At 31.0% G+C, this 15220-nt stretch overlaps 1 protein-coding gene across 1 annotated transcript in view; it reads left to right on the top strand.

The window, feature by feature from the left end:
• The window catches only part of LOC129218068 (plasminogen activator inhibitor 1 RNA-binding protein-like), a 52509-nt gene extending 38369 nt beyond the window's left edge, over positions 1-14140 (top strand). Inside the window, exons 7-9 of the mRNA XM_054852257.1 lie at positions 2518-2595; positions 7690-7915; positions 13496-14140. Coding sequence (XP_054708232.1) covers positions 2518-2595; positions 7690-7915; positions 13496-13795 — 604 coding nt within the window. The 3' untranslated portion in view covers positions 13796-14140. The remainder of the gene's footprint in view (positions 1-2517; positions 2596-7689; positions 7916-13495) is intronic.
• The last annotated feature ends 1080 nt before the right edge of the window (positions 14141-15220 follow it).

Here is a 15220-nt window from a genome sequence, read left to right as displayed (position 1 = left end):
TCTTCCCAATTAAATTTTTGTACGATACAGGGACTTGGACCTTTTACCAAGGCCTGGCTTTGCTTATAACTCTGCAACTGGACCACTTAGAGGTTTCGGGATTTCATAAAATGATTTGCTTAATCTTAAGGTACAACTTAACTCTGAAATATTAAAATTCTAAAATAAAATTATTATTTCGGTTAGGATGAAAAACAGTAAATTTCATGTAATTTCCCCATTAAATGTTTAAGTATCAAACCCATTGTTGCAAATTTTGTTGTCTTGTAACAGTGGTGTTAATAGTAAACATAATGAAAATTTTGATTCAAGGCTTCTCTGAACCAAGCATAAAATTTGTTCACTGTCATTATCAATAACGGGGCTAAGTATCCACCACCACCAGGGTTGGCAAGTTTTTGCCAGAGGCGGAAAAAACCACGGTTTTTACCGCCCGGCAAAAATAGGTTTTTGCCAAAGTGGCAAAAATAGATTTTGTGTTAACAATTTACGGACAGTTTTTTTTCTTTTATATAAAAGTAAAAGCATGAAAAGATTTTGATAAAAGGCTTTGCCATTTTCTGTAGAGTGAGCTAGTATCACTAAAATGTAGAGTGAATATAGAATGCACATATTGATCAGCTTGTTTTTTTCTTCTTTTTAAATTATTCTCTTGGCTATCCATTTTCCCAGTAAGTGAGAAAAAATGCATTATTTCTTTAGTGAGGAAAAGTTAATATTTTTCTATATTCAAGTAAATATTCTGTTATTAATTAAATAACTTAAAAATCTTAGTGGGATCAAAAAAAAAGTGATTAATTATATATATATATATATATATATATATATATATATAATTAGAATTCAATTTTTTTATTAACTTACTAAGCTTAAGTAAACATTCTTTGTTTTAGCATTGAAGGAATTGGCTCATTCTGAAAAAATTGTTTTAGCAAACATTTAAAATCTTAAGTTTTGCAATCCCAACATTTGTTTTTTATTTATTTTTCACTTTATAAATTAGAAGTAACATGGAGAGACATAACTAAAATATTAAAGTGCATTATTTATATTATATTGTCACTATTTCTTGATTAACACTACAATGCTACTTTATTTGCAATTAGGTTTTTGCCATTTTTTCCATTTTTGCCGGTTTTTTCCATTTTTGCCATGGTTTTTTCCACTGGCCCGGCAAAAATACCTTTTTGCCGGCAAAAAGCCTAACCCTGACCACCGCACTAGATGCTTTATCACAAGTAACTTGTATGTTTTGAACCATAAATTAGTTTAGGAAACCTTTAATATTTAAATGGTTTTAATTAAATTAGCAAACAAATAAATCCTAGAGAGGAACAAGGATTAGACACATATATAGGTTTTATGGGAAAAGTTGAGGTTTTTATGATGGTAACAGAATTCTATTTCAGAAATGCATGTACACTAAAAAGAATAAAATGACAATTTAAAAAAAAAAAAAAAATACTGAGCACTTTTAATAGCGCACTCAAAAGGACAAACTAACTTTTCTAGGTCAGAAAGGGCAATTTAAGTATTCGTGTAGTTTTCAAAAATTCCAAGAAAATGATTCCACAAATGAAGAAAAGTGCAGTTCTAGTCATTTTAAACCAAACTTTCCAAATAAGAAAATTATGCATGTTTCAACACTCAAAGTTATGATTGAAAGCTAGATAATGATTAGAAATTCTCTTCATGACTTGAGCCGCACTTTTCTTCGTTTGTGGTGTCATTCTCTTGGAATTTTTGAAAACTACAGGCAGACTTATATTGTCCTTTCTGACCCAGAAAAAATATTTTGTCCTTTTGAGTGCACTATTAAAAGTGCTTAGTTTTTTTTTTTTTTTTAATTTAGTTATTTTTAATACAAATAAAAATTCAGTTTTTTATGTAAGAAACTGTATTATATAGTTAAGAAATGGATTTTAACTGTTAGAGGTGGTGTTTACTAGTGACTTAAAATGATTGGTTATGTTTATAAAAGTTTTTACACATACCCTTCTCCACAACGCAAAATTTCAACTTATGCGAAGGATCTTGGAAAGCATCCCTTGCGTAAGTCGGAACTCGGCTATAACAAGATCATGAAAAAGTCATGGAATTTTTTCATCGAAATAGAGTATGGTCCCTGTTCTGATTTGTTGAAAGAATACTTCGCCATAGGAAGTGACGCAAGTGACTATGAATACGTTAATGCTCTGCATAGAGTTACAGAGAAAAATTCTTAATAACTGCCAAAAACTCTAGTCAACTTCTTAACACTACATTAATTTATGTGTTCTGTATGCATGTTCTGCATAGGTATTGATATAAGTATGCATTAAACTTATTATATAATTATAACTATATGTAAAACGACTGTCTACTACTGTACATCATTTTAAGCTATTCTATCTGCAAAAACAAATGGCAGCTAAGTTACATAGTATTGTGTTAAATGTTACAAACATCAAGTTTTTTGAGATTATTGCATAAGTTGTGCAATGTACTTAATTTGATTTATATTGTTTTCATTCAAAGCTTGCCTAATACTGGTAAAGAAGAACGAACTCCAGAAAAAAATACAGAGGACACAATAACTGAGAATATGGAATCAAAGTAAGTAATATTTTCACTAAGTATCATTTTGAGTCGCCTTTACCTGAGCTAAGTAATAAAAAATGCATTTTAAGTATAATGATTTCTTTATACCAATTTTCTTTATTTTACAAACATTGATAAGCTAAATAAATGATAAAATAAAGCATCTGAGGAAAAAAAATGATATTTTGCAGCATCTTATGAAACGTTGCCATTTTTTGTTTTTGTAAATGTTTGGTTGTTTTTTTTTTCTGAAATTGTTTTATAAATATTTAATATAAAATAGCATTACTTTTTTGGAACTACTGAAATTCACTATTACTTATTATGCAATGAAGAAACATGTTCGCCTTGGCAAAATTGGCCACATTGGTTGGGTTTTGAACAGGACAGGTGCTTTTTACTGTCCAAAAGTGTCTTAAATTGTCCAAAAATATATTAAAGCTAAAGGGGTGTAATGTAATCACTTTGTATTTACAACAATATTTGTAATGCATTAATATATAAATATTAATGAGCATGAATATTTAATACTTAATGAGTATTTGATAACTTTTTTTTTTTTTTGGTGTGTTCATTTAAAAAATATTTTATTTCATATTTTACGTCATATTTTAATGACCAATAACTATAACATAAAAACTTACTAATGTAAGGATTTAGTAGTGTTATGAAAAGAAATTCACAACACTACCAAGACAACTGAACTAAGAGTCGGCAGATCAGATACATGCCATTTTTGATTTCACTAAAATTTTTACAGTGGTTTCCTTGAATGATTTTAGTAGACACATATTTTTTTTTTCTTCCAAAAAAAATTTTTGTGACCTGCAAAAATTCCAAAAGTTAGTCCCAACTTAGGGTTTTTCTCAAATCAACATTTTTTGATATTAAATTATCTTTGCGCATTGAGCATCAGCAAAAGTACTCTTTGTGATTACAACACGATATTTAGTGCCTCAAATGAAATATATCGTAGGTTTTATGGCTGACCTTCAGTGCATCCTGGCAGGGGTGGCTAAACTGTGCCGAAGAAAGTGAAAATGTGTCATGTTTGAGGCATCCTGGTTCCATGCACTGAGGTTCAACCATAGTTTTTGCGATTAATTTGTGTAGTGATGTATATAAATTAATAAATAGGCTCATTAAAAGCATGGTTAATGCTCACTGCTACAAAAAAAATAGCAGTTTTGTCATCAAAATATGCTAAAACATGTACGTATTATCAGCCTGTATCTCGGTGCACTAAGGGTCACTATAGAACTTACTGCCTACATTTCAAACTATAGTTTGTGTATTTTCACAATCAAGTGACAAAACTATGGGTAAATTTTTTTCAAGAACACAATACATATTTCAATACGGTAAAATGAACTATTTAGTTTTCAATTCATTCAAAATATCTGGGTTTAAACTTTCCTCTTCCAAATACTGTTTAAAAACTATTATGATCAAAATATTACCATAAAAGAGTTACAGACCTGCAGTTAGACTGATTATGCTTTCTCGCGTACTTTATAATATGATAACTGGAAGCAAAGTTAAAAAAAAAAAACTTATTATTACGGTAAAAGCGTAAGTTATTTGTAACACTAATTTGAAGGTGTTTTAGGTATGTATATTTTTAATTATTTTAATTAAGATAGCTTTTTTTCCTTTGCACTGTACATTATAGTTCTTGACATTCATTTCGGCTGTACATTATAGTGACAAAAATAATTTTCTCTACACTAAACTACCATGATAGCAAACAATTATTTAGTCATATTTTATTACTTATGATAAAAGCATTGCTATGAAATTATAAAACAAAGGTATAGTTGCCTAACTGACTAGTGAGACAATAAAAAAATGCAAGACAAAGCATTGTAACTTGAGTACAACTAACTGGATGCGTCGTTAACCCTTATGCAATTTCTTCGTCTTGAAGTGCATTTTATGAGCCTGCAGAACCATTGCCCATAGCTGTGTCACTAGTTTGTGAACAGACATACACTCTAGTTTGAAATGTAGGCATCAAGTTCTATACTACCCTTAGTGTACTGAGATACAGGCCTCTAAAAAGTACATTTTTTATCATATTTTGATGTTTTTCTTTCTATGATGCCCTAATATATTTTGATGTTAGGGCATCATAGTCAAGAAAAGAAAATGCACAAAGGATGAACACTTTCATTTGCACTCATGTGTAAATGTCGCACAATTTGGTTACTACTATGAAAAAAAAAACTCATGTTCAAATTGAAGATTTTAATGAAGATGTCATTTTTTATGTAAATAGATTAGGGTCATTCACACATTTTATTATGTTTTTGATATTTTCTCACAAAATACAATTTCTTTAAAACTTTAGGACTGAAAGGTTTTGACAGGACGGTAAAAATCATAGTATTTACTGTAATGTCCGAAACCTTGCCAACCCTGCTCTAATAATGCTAGCTGTTGCACCTTATATGCAATAAAGAGTCATGAGTCTGTCCTTATACCTCATAAAATCTGCAGCAAACTTGCTAATCTGGGTTTAAAGAATTATAAGGTAGATCGATCGAATGATGTTAAAATTTAACTAACCTGTGAATTTTAATATTTTGTTTGTTTTCTAAATTATTTAAAGTTTTTATATGATGGCAATGTGATGAATCTTAATTTGCTATCCATTTACTTCTTTCACATCTGGTTTTCATACATTATCATTTTACACGTAAAGTCATCGGAGGAAAAGCTTTGGAAGGCTAGTGGCTTTCCTCACAATGCTTTTCATCCAAAAATTCACACTTCTTTGCATTGAAAAAGGGGTTCTTTGTAATCACAAAACACATATCTGCAGTAATTTGCAATTTTTGTTCTTTAACCCCTTGAGGACCAGCGCATGGAAAAGGAAGCGCAGCTACGGGACCGAACGTTCCGAAATGGAACGCCGCCATCGGCCCGAGCATTTACAACAGTTAAGCCTAACTGAACAAAAATATTCATATAAAATCAGCATATCAAAATAATGACTTGAAATTTTAAATTTGCTGTAACAATGTACTACTGATTACTAATTATTAATATAAAGACTATTACATTATTAGAAGGGAGTGAAATAAGTAGAATACTAAAACTTGAACTATGTGCACAAAGTTAAATAATATGTGCACAAAAGCAAAGTTAGAGTTAGACATCTTGAGTGTGCAATCAAAGAAAAAGAAATGTAGCAAAAAAATATGTAAATTTAATTAAAACAATTTAGGTCAACGAATTTAAACTAGTTCAATTCCCACGCAACAAGTCTCAAAATTGCTTCATAATTCTCTCGAAAACATTCCCTTTCACTCACTTCGCTAACCATTTTTATTGCAATGTTCCAGTCTCCAAATGAAAAAGAATAAATAAAGAAGAACAATATCAGAAAGGATTCAAAAATAATCATAAACTTCAGTGCCGCTTGAAATCATTCCTGTATTCTCATCGAACGGGGAATCCCAAAAGTCTGGAACACATACGCAAAAATATTTTAACCATCCTTCCCTCCCCCATAATTTATTCAGCTAGATGTATATCTCTTTCAATTACTCGTAACAAAAAAAGAGAAGCAAAGATATAAACAAGAGCAATTGAGACCTCATAAATCATTCGCGCAGAGCAGTGATTCACTAATGTTTACATAAAAAAAAAATCTATCCCATTGAGAGGCCCAAATAAAAAACTAAAGCCTATACATGAAGGTCAAATACCATGTGACTCGAATAAGATCAAAGTTATAGCCATTTAGCACCATCTATTATCGTTTAAATATTCATTTAATTTGTTCCATTTCGAGAAAGCGTATATGTGACGCTGGGACGTCAGCGTCGATCAGAGCACGTAGCGGTTACGTGCCGCTGGGCTGATAAGAGAGGAATTGTTGCGTAGCGTCCGCGTGACGCTGGGTGCGAACGGGTTAAAACATTAGTAAGTTATTCATTTAATTTTCAAGCACAAAGGTATTTATTCATTATAGTAAAGTGTTTAAGCTTTTTACCTTTCATTACCAGAGTTTCTATGTGTGCACCATCCACATCCAATCATTACTGAAGTTCATACCATGTTCTAGCCAGCATTTACTGTGACAATTTCTGCTACTTGAATAATTTACCTTCAAATCTTCAATGCTAGCAAAGCTGCAAAATTTGACACAAATGAACACAAAAAATATTTGTCATCCATTGAAGTATTATTGGGCAACAGCATGATGATAGGACAATTATTGCTTTTCTATACATTTTTGAAGTGAAACTTTTCATGCAAGGACTTTGAAATTCTGATTGGCAAGCTTTTTGTGTGATGGAAGTGATGTAGTTGTTTTTTAATTGTTGTCTAAAACATCAAAAAATAACAGTAATTATGAAGTTAAAATACTACAGCTTTTTATTGCCAAGAACGTTAAAAAATATTAGTAATTGTAAAGTTAGTTTGCTACTCTTTTTTTTTTTTTGGTGAATATGCTTAAGCACAGAAAAAACAAGAGCTCAGCGTGAGGGAAAAAATGTGTCTGAAGTAAACAGTTCAAAACGTTAAAAAAAAAAGATAAAAGTTTCATTTCTATAGTGTGCGTTTATGACACATTCTTTTTTTTTAATGCTCAAAGGCTTTTGAAACACTTTGTATATTAACTTTGTCATCAAAAAAAAAACTTATCAGAAATATGTTTTTTTGTATTCAATTAACCTTATTCCCCCCCCCTTTAACAATAAATAGTATGATAGTAAACTTCTGGCTTGGTATTTGATTACAGCATACTTAAAATACCCCGAAAACATCGTAACTTCAGAGGCAACAATATCATCAGAGGGTCCTTGTAGAGAAGAACAAACGTCAGTGACACAGCTGAAACCGTTGACTATGATGGTTTAATTCTTCAGTAAACTATTATTAATAGGCATTTTTTCATGGTTTTTTACTTACTCCCTTTTCTCAGATAAATCATATACTCTCGAGTAAAATTTAATTTTGACAAAAGTAAATCTTGTTTTCACAGATACATTATCAATGTTTAAAACTGATTTACTTCTTTTTTCTTTCTTTTTTTAAATTTATTAGTTCCTTTTTTTGACACTGCATGTAAAACGTTTTACTTTTTTTTTATCATAGAGAAAATGAGCCTGGATCAGAAGAACATGCTATTGATGAAAGTGTACGTGAAATGACTCTTGATGAGTGGAAACGGGAGCAAGAGGCAAAGCGAGCTGTTCCAAAATACAATTTGCGTAAACCTGGCGAAGGTGAAGATGGAAATCAATGGAAGAAACTTTTTATGTTGAAAAAGAAGGTTAAGGAAGATGAGGATGATGAAGAAGATGATGAAGAATATGTTGATGTATGGTTTGCGCTTTCATATTTTTTTTCTTCATTTTCATATTTTTTCTTTACTTTAGTATAAATGATGGGTTTGAATACAATTGCTGCTAAATGCTATTCTTGGGCACTGCTTCACAGAAAAGGTAAACTTGCTAAATTTCGATGTGGTCATTTTTCAACCAAACAATGAGCTTCTGGATAGTCCTAGTTTTTGCTGTGTAATTGAATTTTCTACCCTGAAATACTAGAAATATTTTACCAATATTCTCACTCACCCTTTCTTCGCTCTAGGAGATTCTGTTGTCACCCTAAGGTGACTTCAAACTATTTAGATTTATAAATTTGTTTACCTGGATGCAAATATGTTTAAAACGCTGTAATTATTTTATGTGATTAATATGTTATATCAGTATTGTGCTGAAAATGAATCCTACGTTACAAACATACCCTCTTCCATACGTTATTAATTTTACATTTTCCCAATGTATTCAATTACACTATAAACACTATTTTCAGGGCGTCTGCACAACTGTAAAGTCATAGATTTCAACTATGATCAAAAATAGTAATAGAAAATCATGATTTTCTGCAAAAAAATGCTCAAAAATCATGGAAACTTACAACTGGTCATGTATTTTGAGTTCAAGAACATGCATGTTTATTGAATTGTACACATAAGGTGCGAAATTTACACATTCTAGCCCTTGCACACATTTCGAAATCTGATTGCCTCTGCTTCTATGATACGTGCTCTTTTTTTTTACTGTGTGATTCTACTGTTTGGATATTTATTATTACAGTAGGTGCCGCTTAATGTGATCTGTTAATGTTATCATTCGCTTAATGTTATCAGAATCACGAAGTCCCGGAACACTTGTATTTTAACACACGTTAAAAAAGTCGGATATTCTAATCAGCGTCTTCGTTTATTGTTATCACTTTTTCATAAACTTTCAATTTTACCTCCATTTTTGTTCCTCAACTAACAAAAATACATAGGCAAACCCTGGGGAGACTAACTTTCTGTGTAGCATTTTGTGGTTTTCAATAGCAGTTCAAAATTTTTCTGGGAATGAAGCTACAGAAAGTTCACCCCCAGTGATGTAGGAACTCCATTGTAAGCTGTTAAAGAATTGTGTCGAGATTGAAAACAAAGCGAAGTTAAATTAAAATTTAAACAACAAGCAAAATCATTCTGGAAAAGATAGAAAAGCTGAATGTGATTTGAAACTGATTTACAAATGTCAGGGAAAACGGTCATATTTTACTTCACCTATTACTATGTGATTAAAAATTGCATAATTTAGCTTTAACTATTTATAATTCAGATAGTTCCATTCTGTTAATTTACTAATTTATAATTTAAAACTGCGTTCAGTTGAGTCATTGCGAATTTAATTTGAGGTTGTCAAAATAAATGCACCTTAATTAGAAAAAAATCATTATTTTGTGTCTCCTGGATTCTTTTCGGTTATTGTTATCAAATTATATTTGTCCCAAAGTGATCACATTAAGCGGCGCCTACTGTATGTGTTGGGCATTATTTTCAACTCTCCTATATATCTAATTGTGTAGTTTAAAACTTTTATACTTCTACTTTTGCCGCTCTCATTATACTCAAAAACTTTTAGTCATTTGCATCCGTGTTGATTCAAAAGACGCATAAAAATTATTCATTTTCTGCAGTGTTTTAAGTTAATGAAGATTTTAAAAAATAAAAGTGATCTAAAGAATTAAGAATGTTTAGGACATCAGTAAAGTACAAAAGTCGGGGAATGTTCAAGGGTAAAATTAAAAAAAAAAAAAAGGATTTTTTAAAAAATATTTTGTACCTATTATACAACTTGGGTAAAATATCTGGTTTGTCTGGTAAGTTATTTTTTAAGTACTTAAGTTTAATATTTTATTTTTTATATATATATATATATATATTTTAATTGTAAACTTTATTTTAGCAATCACTAAATTATTGCTACTCGCAGATTTTTTAGAATAGCTTTGAAAGATTCAAAAAAATATTCATTATTTGTTTATAAAATACAATTTATATTGAAAAAAAACTAAAAAGAAATAAAAATCAAGCTTAAATGTTTTGCTGTTGACCAGTAGTTTTGCATCATGATTGTTACATGTTTAAAACTTCTTTTATTTTAAAAAATCATTTTGCAAAAAAACTTTTTTTCAGTTTGGTTGAAAAATTGTGTATCATATCAGATTTTTTGGAGAAAAAACAATAAGTTTGTTTACATGTAAATTCTTGCCTATAGCACGGATGAGATTTTTCCGGCTTTTGCCGGAATTCCGGCTTTTTCTGTTGACTTTTAAAACCTTTCCTCCTTTTTTTGCCTCTTTCAAGCCTTATTTTTCTCAAAAATCGGAAAAAAAAATACGATTTTTTAAAATTTTCGGTTTCCAATTTCTTACTTGTTCTATTTTTTCACCTTGAATCTTCGTCCTCCGCGATATCTGCCAAAAACGTACGTTTTGGAATCATGCCAACAACGTCAAACACGTGCTGCGCCGAAAGTTGCATGCCTCGTTTGAGATTTCAATCTTTTTTGCATCCTGAAAGTATTTCAATTATTTTTATTGTTGAGTGGTTTTTTACTCTTTTCTACCTTATATCCGCTTATTTTATTCATCATTTCAATAATATTTTTATTTCTTTAATTTATTTTAGAAGAAATGCAAAACTCAATCGAAAAATGTGGCTTAGCACCCACAGTCTCGATTTTTTTTTTTTTTTTTAACTTGGCATGGCTGCTTTTTTTGTGTATTTAAGAAAGTAAAAAATATTTATGGTGAACCTCAAATGGTTTAGGTTTTACAACCTGTTAAAAGTTTTGAGATTTCATGATTAAATGAGGCAGCTGCAAGTTGTTCTTTTTATTCCAAAATTGTATTAGGAAGTTTTCAAAAACAAATTTTAGGTTCCAATGCAAGGAAAAAGATAACCAATCGTTTATATACATATATATTTATTTATTTTTAATTCTTACTATGAAAAGTATGTTCTACCACATAAAGAAATTTGAGATTTTTCTCTCTGTTGTAAATTTTTACTTTACAAACATCTAATTTTAAAATTTATGTTCTCACTCGTTTAACACTATAAACTCAAATGTTTTTAATGAAAAAAATGCATTTTTCTCTAAAAAATATGAAAAGTTGACACTATTGTGTGATGCAGCCAAGATTGAACTCTGGCTCCCCCAACCCTTTGTTCAAGGACTCGGGTTAGAAATTGTTGCCTCTTTTTCAAAATTTAGATTTATTTAGGAATAAACACCCTTGCAAGAAATGGTACAATGCCGCAAATTGTACAAAATTATTACTCATATTTAATTAAATATGTATTACCTTTAAAACTGGTAAATTAGCCATTTTTTTTTTTGTTGAATTTTTGGATATCATGGCTTCCAGGTTCTATTTTTAAGCATTTTTGGATATCATCCCTTTCACGAAATTTTTTTGGATATCCCCTTTTACGTAATTTTTTGGATTTCCTCCTTTTTGCTCTCTGACCACTCTCATCCCTGCTATAGAAAAATTTTGTATGATTTATTGGAATTCAAAAAATATTTTCAAAAATTTTAGATTTATGCTACTACTCTTGGTAGCAAAATAAAAAAGTTGAAACTGCAATTATTTCATGTGTATCACTTGTGATTGTTGCATGAATTGTTTTCTAATTATAATAGTAGCTGAACTACAGTCGTCCCTCGCTACTTCGTGCTTCGATTTTCGCGGCTTCACTACATCGCGGTTTTTTATAGTTTTTTTTTTTTTCAAGTATAGTAATTAGCCTTTTTTATGAGCTCGTGTATACTTTTTCTACAAAAGAATAACAAAGTATATGTCTTTTAAGTAAGGTAAGCTTCTAAGTAAGGTCTGATAGGCTAGTTGTACTAGATGAGGGAGTGGAGGTATAAAATCGCCGAAGAAAGTATAGGGAATCGCTATCTCATTTTAACCGTTACGCACTAACTGGAAAGTATAAATCACTGTATTATTACTAGGGGATAAATACATCTGTAAATGGTGTTCAACAATGTACTAGCTTTTTAAGTTGCATACATAAATGTAGAGGAGGAACGGAGGCTTCTACGGTCGCTAACGGGCAATTGATTCATCATCGAACAAGTTGAGGTTTTTTCATAGACTAGTAGTAGTGTGTAAGGACTGCGTGTGTGTGTAGTTTATTTCGCAATAATTAACAATGATATCTATCACGTCTAGCATATCTAATTTTCTCATATTTTGTGCAATATATTAAGTAATACAAATGTAATGGTGGATAAGGGTGCTGTTTTATGTCTAGGGGGCTCTAACTATGATAAAAACCTATTTAAATTGCCGTAAGTGTTTTATGCACTCTAATTAGAAAAATGTTTACAGAATCCTACTTCGCGGAAATTCAGTTATCGTGATAAAGTCTGGAACGAATTAACTGCGATAAACGAGGGTTGGCTGTAGTTACATTTCACTTTAATGGAATTCTTAGAAACATATATTTAAAGCATGGATCAAATGGTTGTAATTCAATTTTCACTAAATACTAGTTTAGATATTTTTGTGAAAAATTAAGTGTTTTTTTATCTGGATAAATTACATCCTGTGAGCCATGGAAAGTTACAAGCAAAAGTCATGGATTTCGAATAAAACAGATACTCTGTATTTTTAAACTGTTTGTGTGGTGCAATTCACAAGAGTTGGTGTCTGTTTAGTCAGGCATCTAAATTTCAAAGCTAATAATATTCTCCAAAACTGATGTTAGAACATCTGATCGTAAAGACAAAAGTATTGCCAAGCCGGTAAAAAGTTTGAAATATTTTCCAATTAAGTCAGTATAAAAGTGTAAAAACAAGACGCTAAATGGAGATAACTTAAAAACACCCCATTTCGAGCTATCATTTTTTCTAGCTATCGTTTTCAGTTCAAAGTTCAAGTCTGATTTGTGCTTGATTTTTTATTTAAATCATGATCCGGAGAAAAATCTTATGCAGCATTTACAGGGGGCCGGTGATTGCATTTTCAAAGAAATCTGAACAACAACAGCTGAGACATTTAGCTTTTGTTTTGGCTTTAATAAAACAAACAAGCTGAATTATAGAAACAAAGCAAAAGTGCTTCTTTTAAAAGAAATAAAACGATATTCGAAGAATTAGTGTAAACTAACCCTCTAATTCAAATTAAAAAATTATCAAGCTATACACAGAAATATATGTTGATTTTATTACAGATTTTCTGTTTCAATAAATTTGGAAGGTCCATTTTGGTTGATTAGATTTGTGTGAAAATCCGTTAATGTACCCAAATTTCCTAGGACCAGACCCCTGACTCATATGTATTCCCTAACTACTTTATAGTATTATTTGTTAAACTGAGAATTATTTATCTTTTTTCATTTGCTATAGAATCAGTAACGCTATAACAAAAATTAAAACAGCCAGGGAATAGGGGAAAGAACTAATGAACAATATCACTTATGTGTATTGTGAAAAGCTTTTATTTTTAAAAAAAATTGTATTATGAAAAGAAAAATGTTAGGCACAAGTTTAGACATTTTGCCATTGTCTGACAGTATTCTATTTTACAGGAAGAAGAATTTGCTCGAAGAGGAAGACAGCGTCAACTTGTGGACATCCAGATCAATTTCAATGACTCTCGGCGTGGACGAGGAAGAGGGCGCGGTGTACGAGGTGGTGGCATTGGGCCAAGGAGTGGCATGATGGCAAGTAAAGAAATTCCCCGAGAAGAACGAAGAGAGATGGGGCCAGGACCTGGGGTTGGAAACCGCAGTTTTGGCCGTGGAAGCATGAAAATGAATAAATCTGGCCACCAATCTGCTCCAAGAGTGGATGACTGGAATGATTTTCCGTCTTTGGTTACTGCTTAACTCCAGCCAAAAAAATGTAGATTATATTCCTAAATTTCAACTGATGTACACATGGCAAATCCTTATTTGATTAATGTTCTGTGGAAGGCTTCAGTCAATAAGGACAGCTACAAATCCTGGCAATACTCTCTTGTAGACTAATTTACATACCTTATCTTACACTCTTGAAAGACTTAATGGTATGCATGCCAAGGTGTGCTACACAAAGAACTTTGAACTTGATTTCTAACTTTATTCAAATGGTCATGTTAGAAATATGAGCAAAGTAGCATGTTCTGTCAAGTTCTTAATGTAACAAATTTTCTGGTTTGAAAAGATAATTAAAGAGTGTTAAGTTTTGTGTAAGCGTTTTAAAAATTGTTTTCTAGTCTACCATAGCTCATATTGTTTGTCTGCAATATCTAGTAATGATTTTGAAGGAATAATTGAATTTGTTCATGAATTGTTCTGAAATGCCAGGAGCATAATGTATATTGGACGAAAAATAATTGTTATGAAGTGCAGAAAATTAAACATGCTGAATTTAAATCTTGGGTTTTGAGAAATTTTCAGGAACAACATATTTTCTTGCACTTTATGTCAACAAATAAATTACACTTTTTTTACTTGTGTGCCATTTTCCCTGTTATTCTTTTTAATTTAATGCAACCATACTAGAACAAGGTTAGTGGTTGTTGCACAAAATAACGAGCTTCATTATTTGTATATGTTTGTATAACTGCTGCATTGAACTGTGACTGGTAAAATACTTTTTAGGTGTTAAAAGTGAATTTTTGACTTCATTTGGGAACTCTCAGTAATTGCGAACTGTTATTGGAATATAATGATTATTTGAAAAGTTTGAAAGCATTAGAAGAGTTCATACCACTGATAAAGCATCCTAATCAAAATTGTACCCCACAATAAAATCCTGAGAAAAGCTCCACAGGGACCTGTAACATAGCAGGCAAAAAAAATTTTCTCCTTTGCGCTTTGATTTGTTGGGTTGTTTGTAAGCAATTAATTTGCAATTTGAACTTGCAACACTTGAAATCTTCCTAGAATTTTACTTTCAGTATATATTCATCCTTGTCATAACATCTGCTACAGGCATAAAACATGAATAGCAAACTGAAAATTGACTTACACTTGTTCCAAATTAGTTTTCAAAACTTAGATTAAGCGACTGCACTATAATCTTTTATAGTGCATTCAGGGAGAAGTGTTAAAGGAAGTAAACAAGGAGGGTTGCTGTTTAGCACCAACATATGCCCCTTTCATGAATTACTCGTTGGAATGGAGTTTCTATTCATAAACAGTTTTGATTGCTGTTGTTTTCTACATTCCAGCGTAGAGCAGACAATAGTGTTGCCAAGCTTTGTTTACTTATACTATCTCTTCTTGTTGAATGCACTATACAGATATCCCATGGAAAATGATAATTTT

The sequence above is a fragment of the Uloborus diversus genome, chromosome 3, assembly GCF_026930045.1.
Source record: "Uloborus diversus isolate 005 chromosome 3, Udiv.v.3.1, whole genome shotgun sequence".
Classification (NCBI taxonomy): Eukaryota; Metazoa; Arthropoda; class Arachnida; order Araneae; family Uloboridae; genus Uloborus; species Uloborus diversus.
Note: the sequence above shows the minus strand (reverse complement) of the source record. Positions and strands in the feature narration are given on the sequence as shown.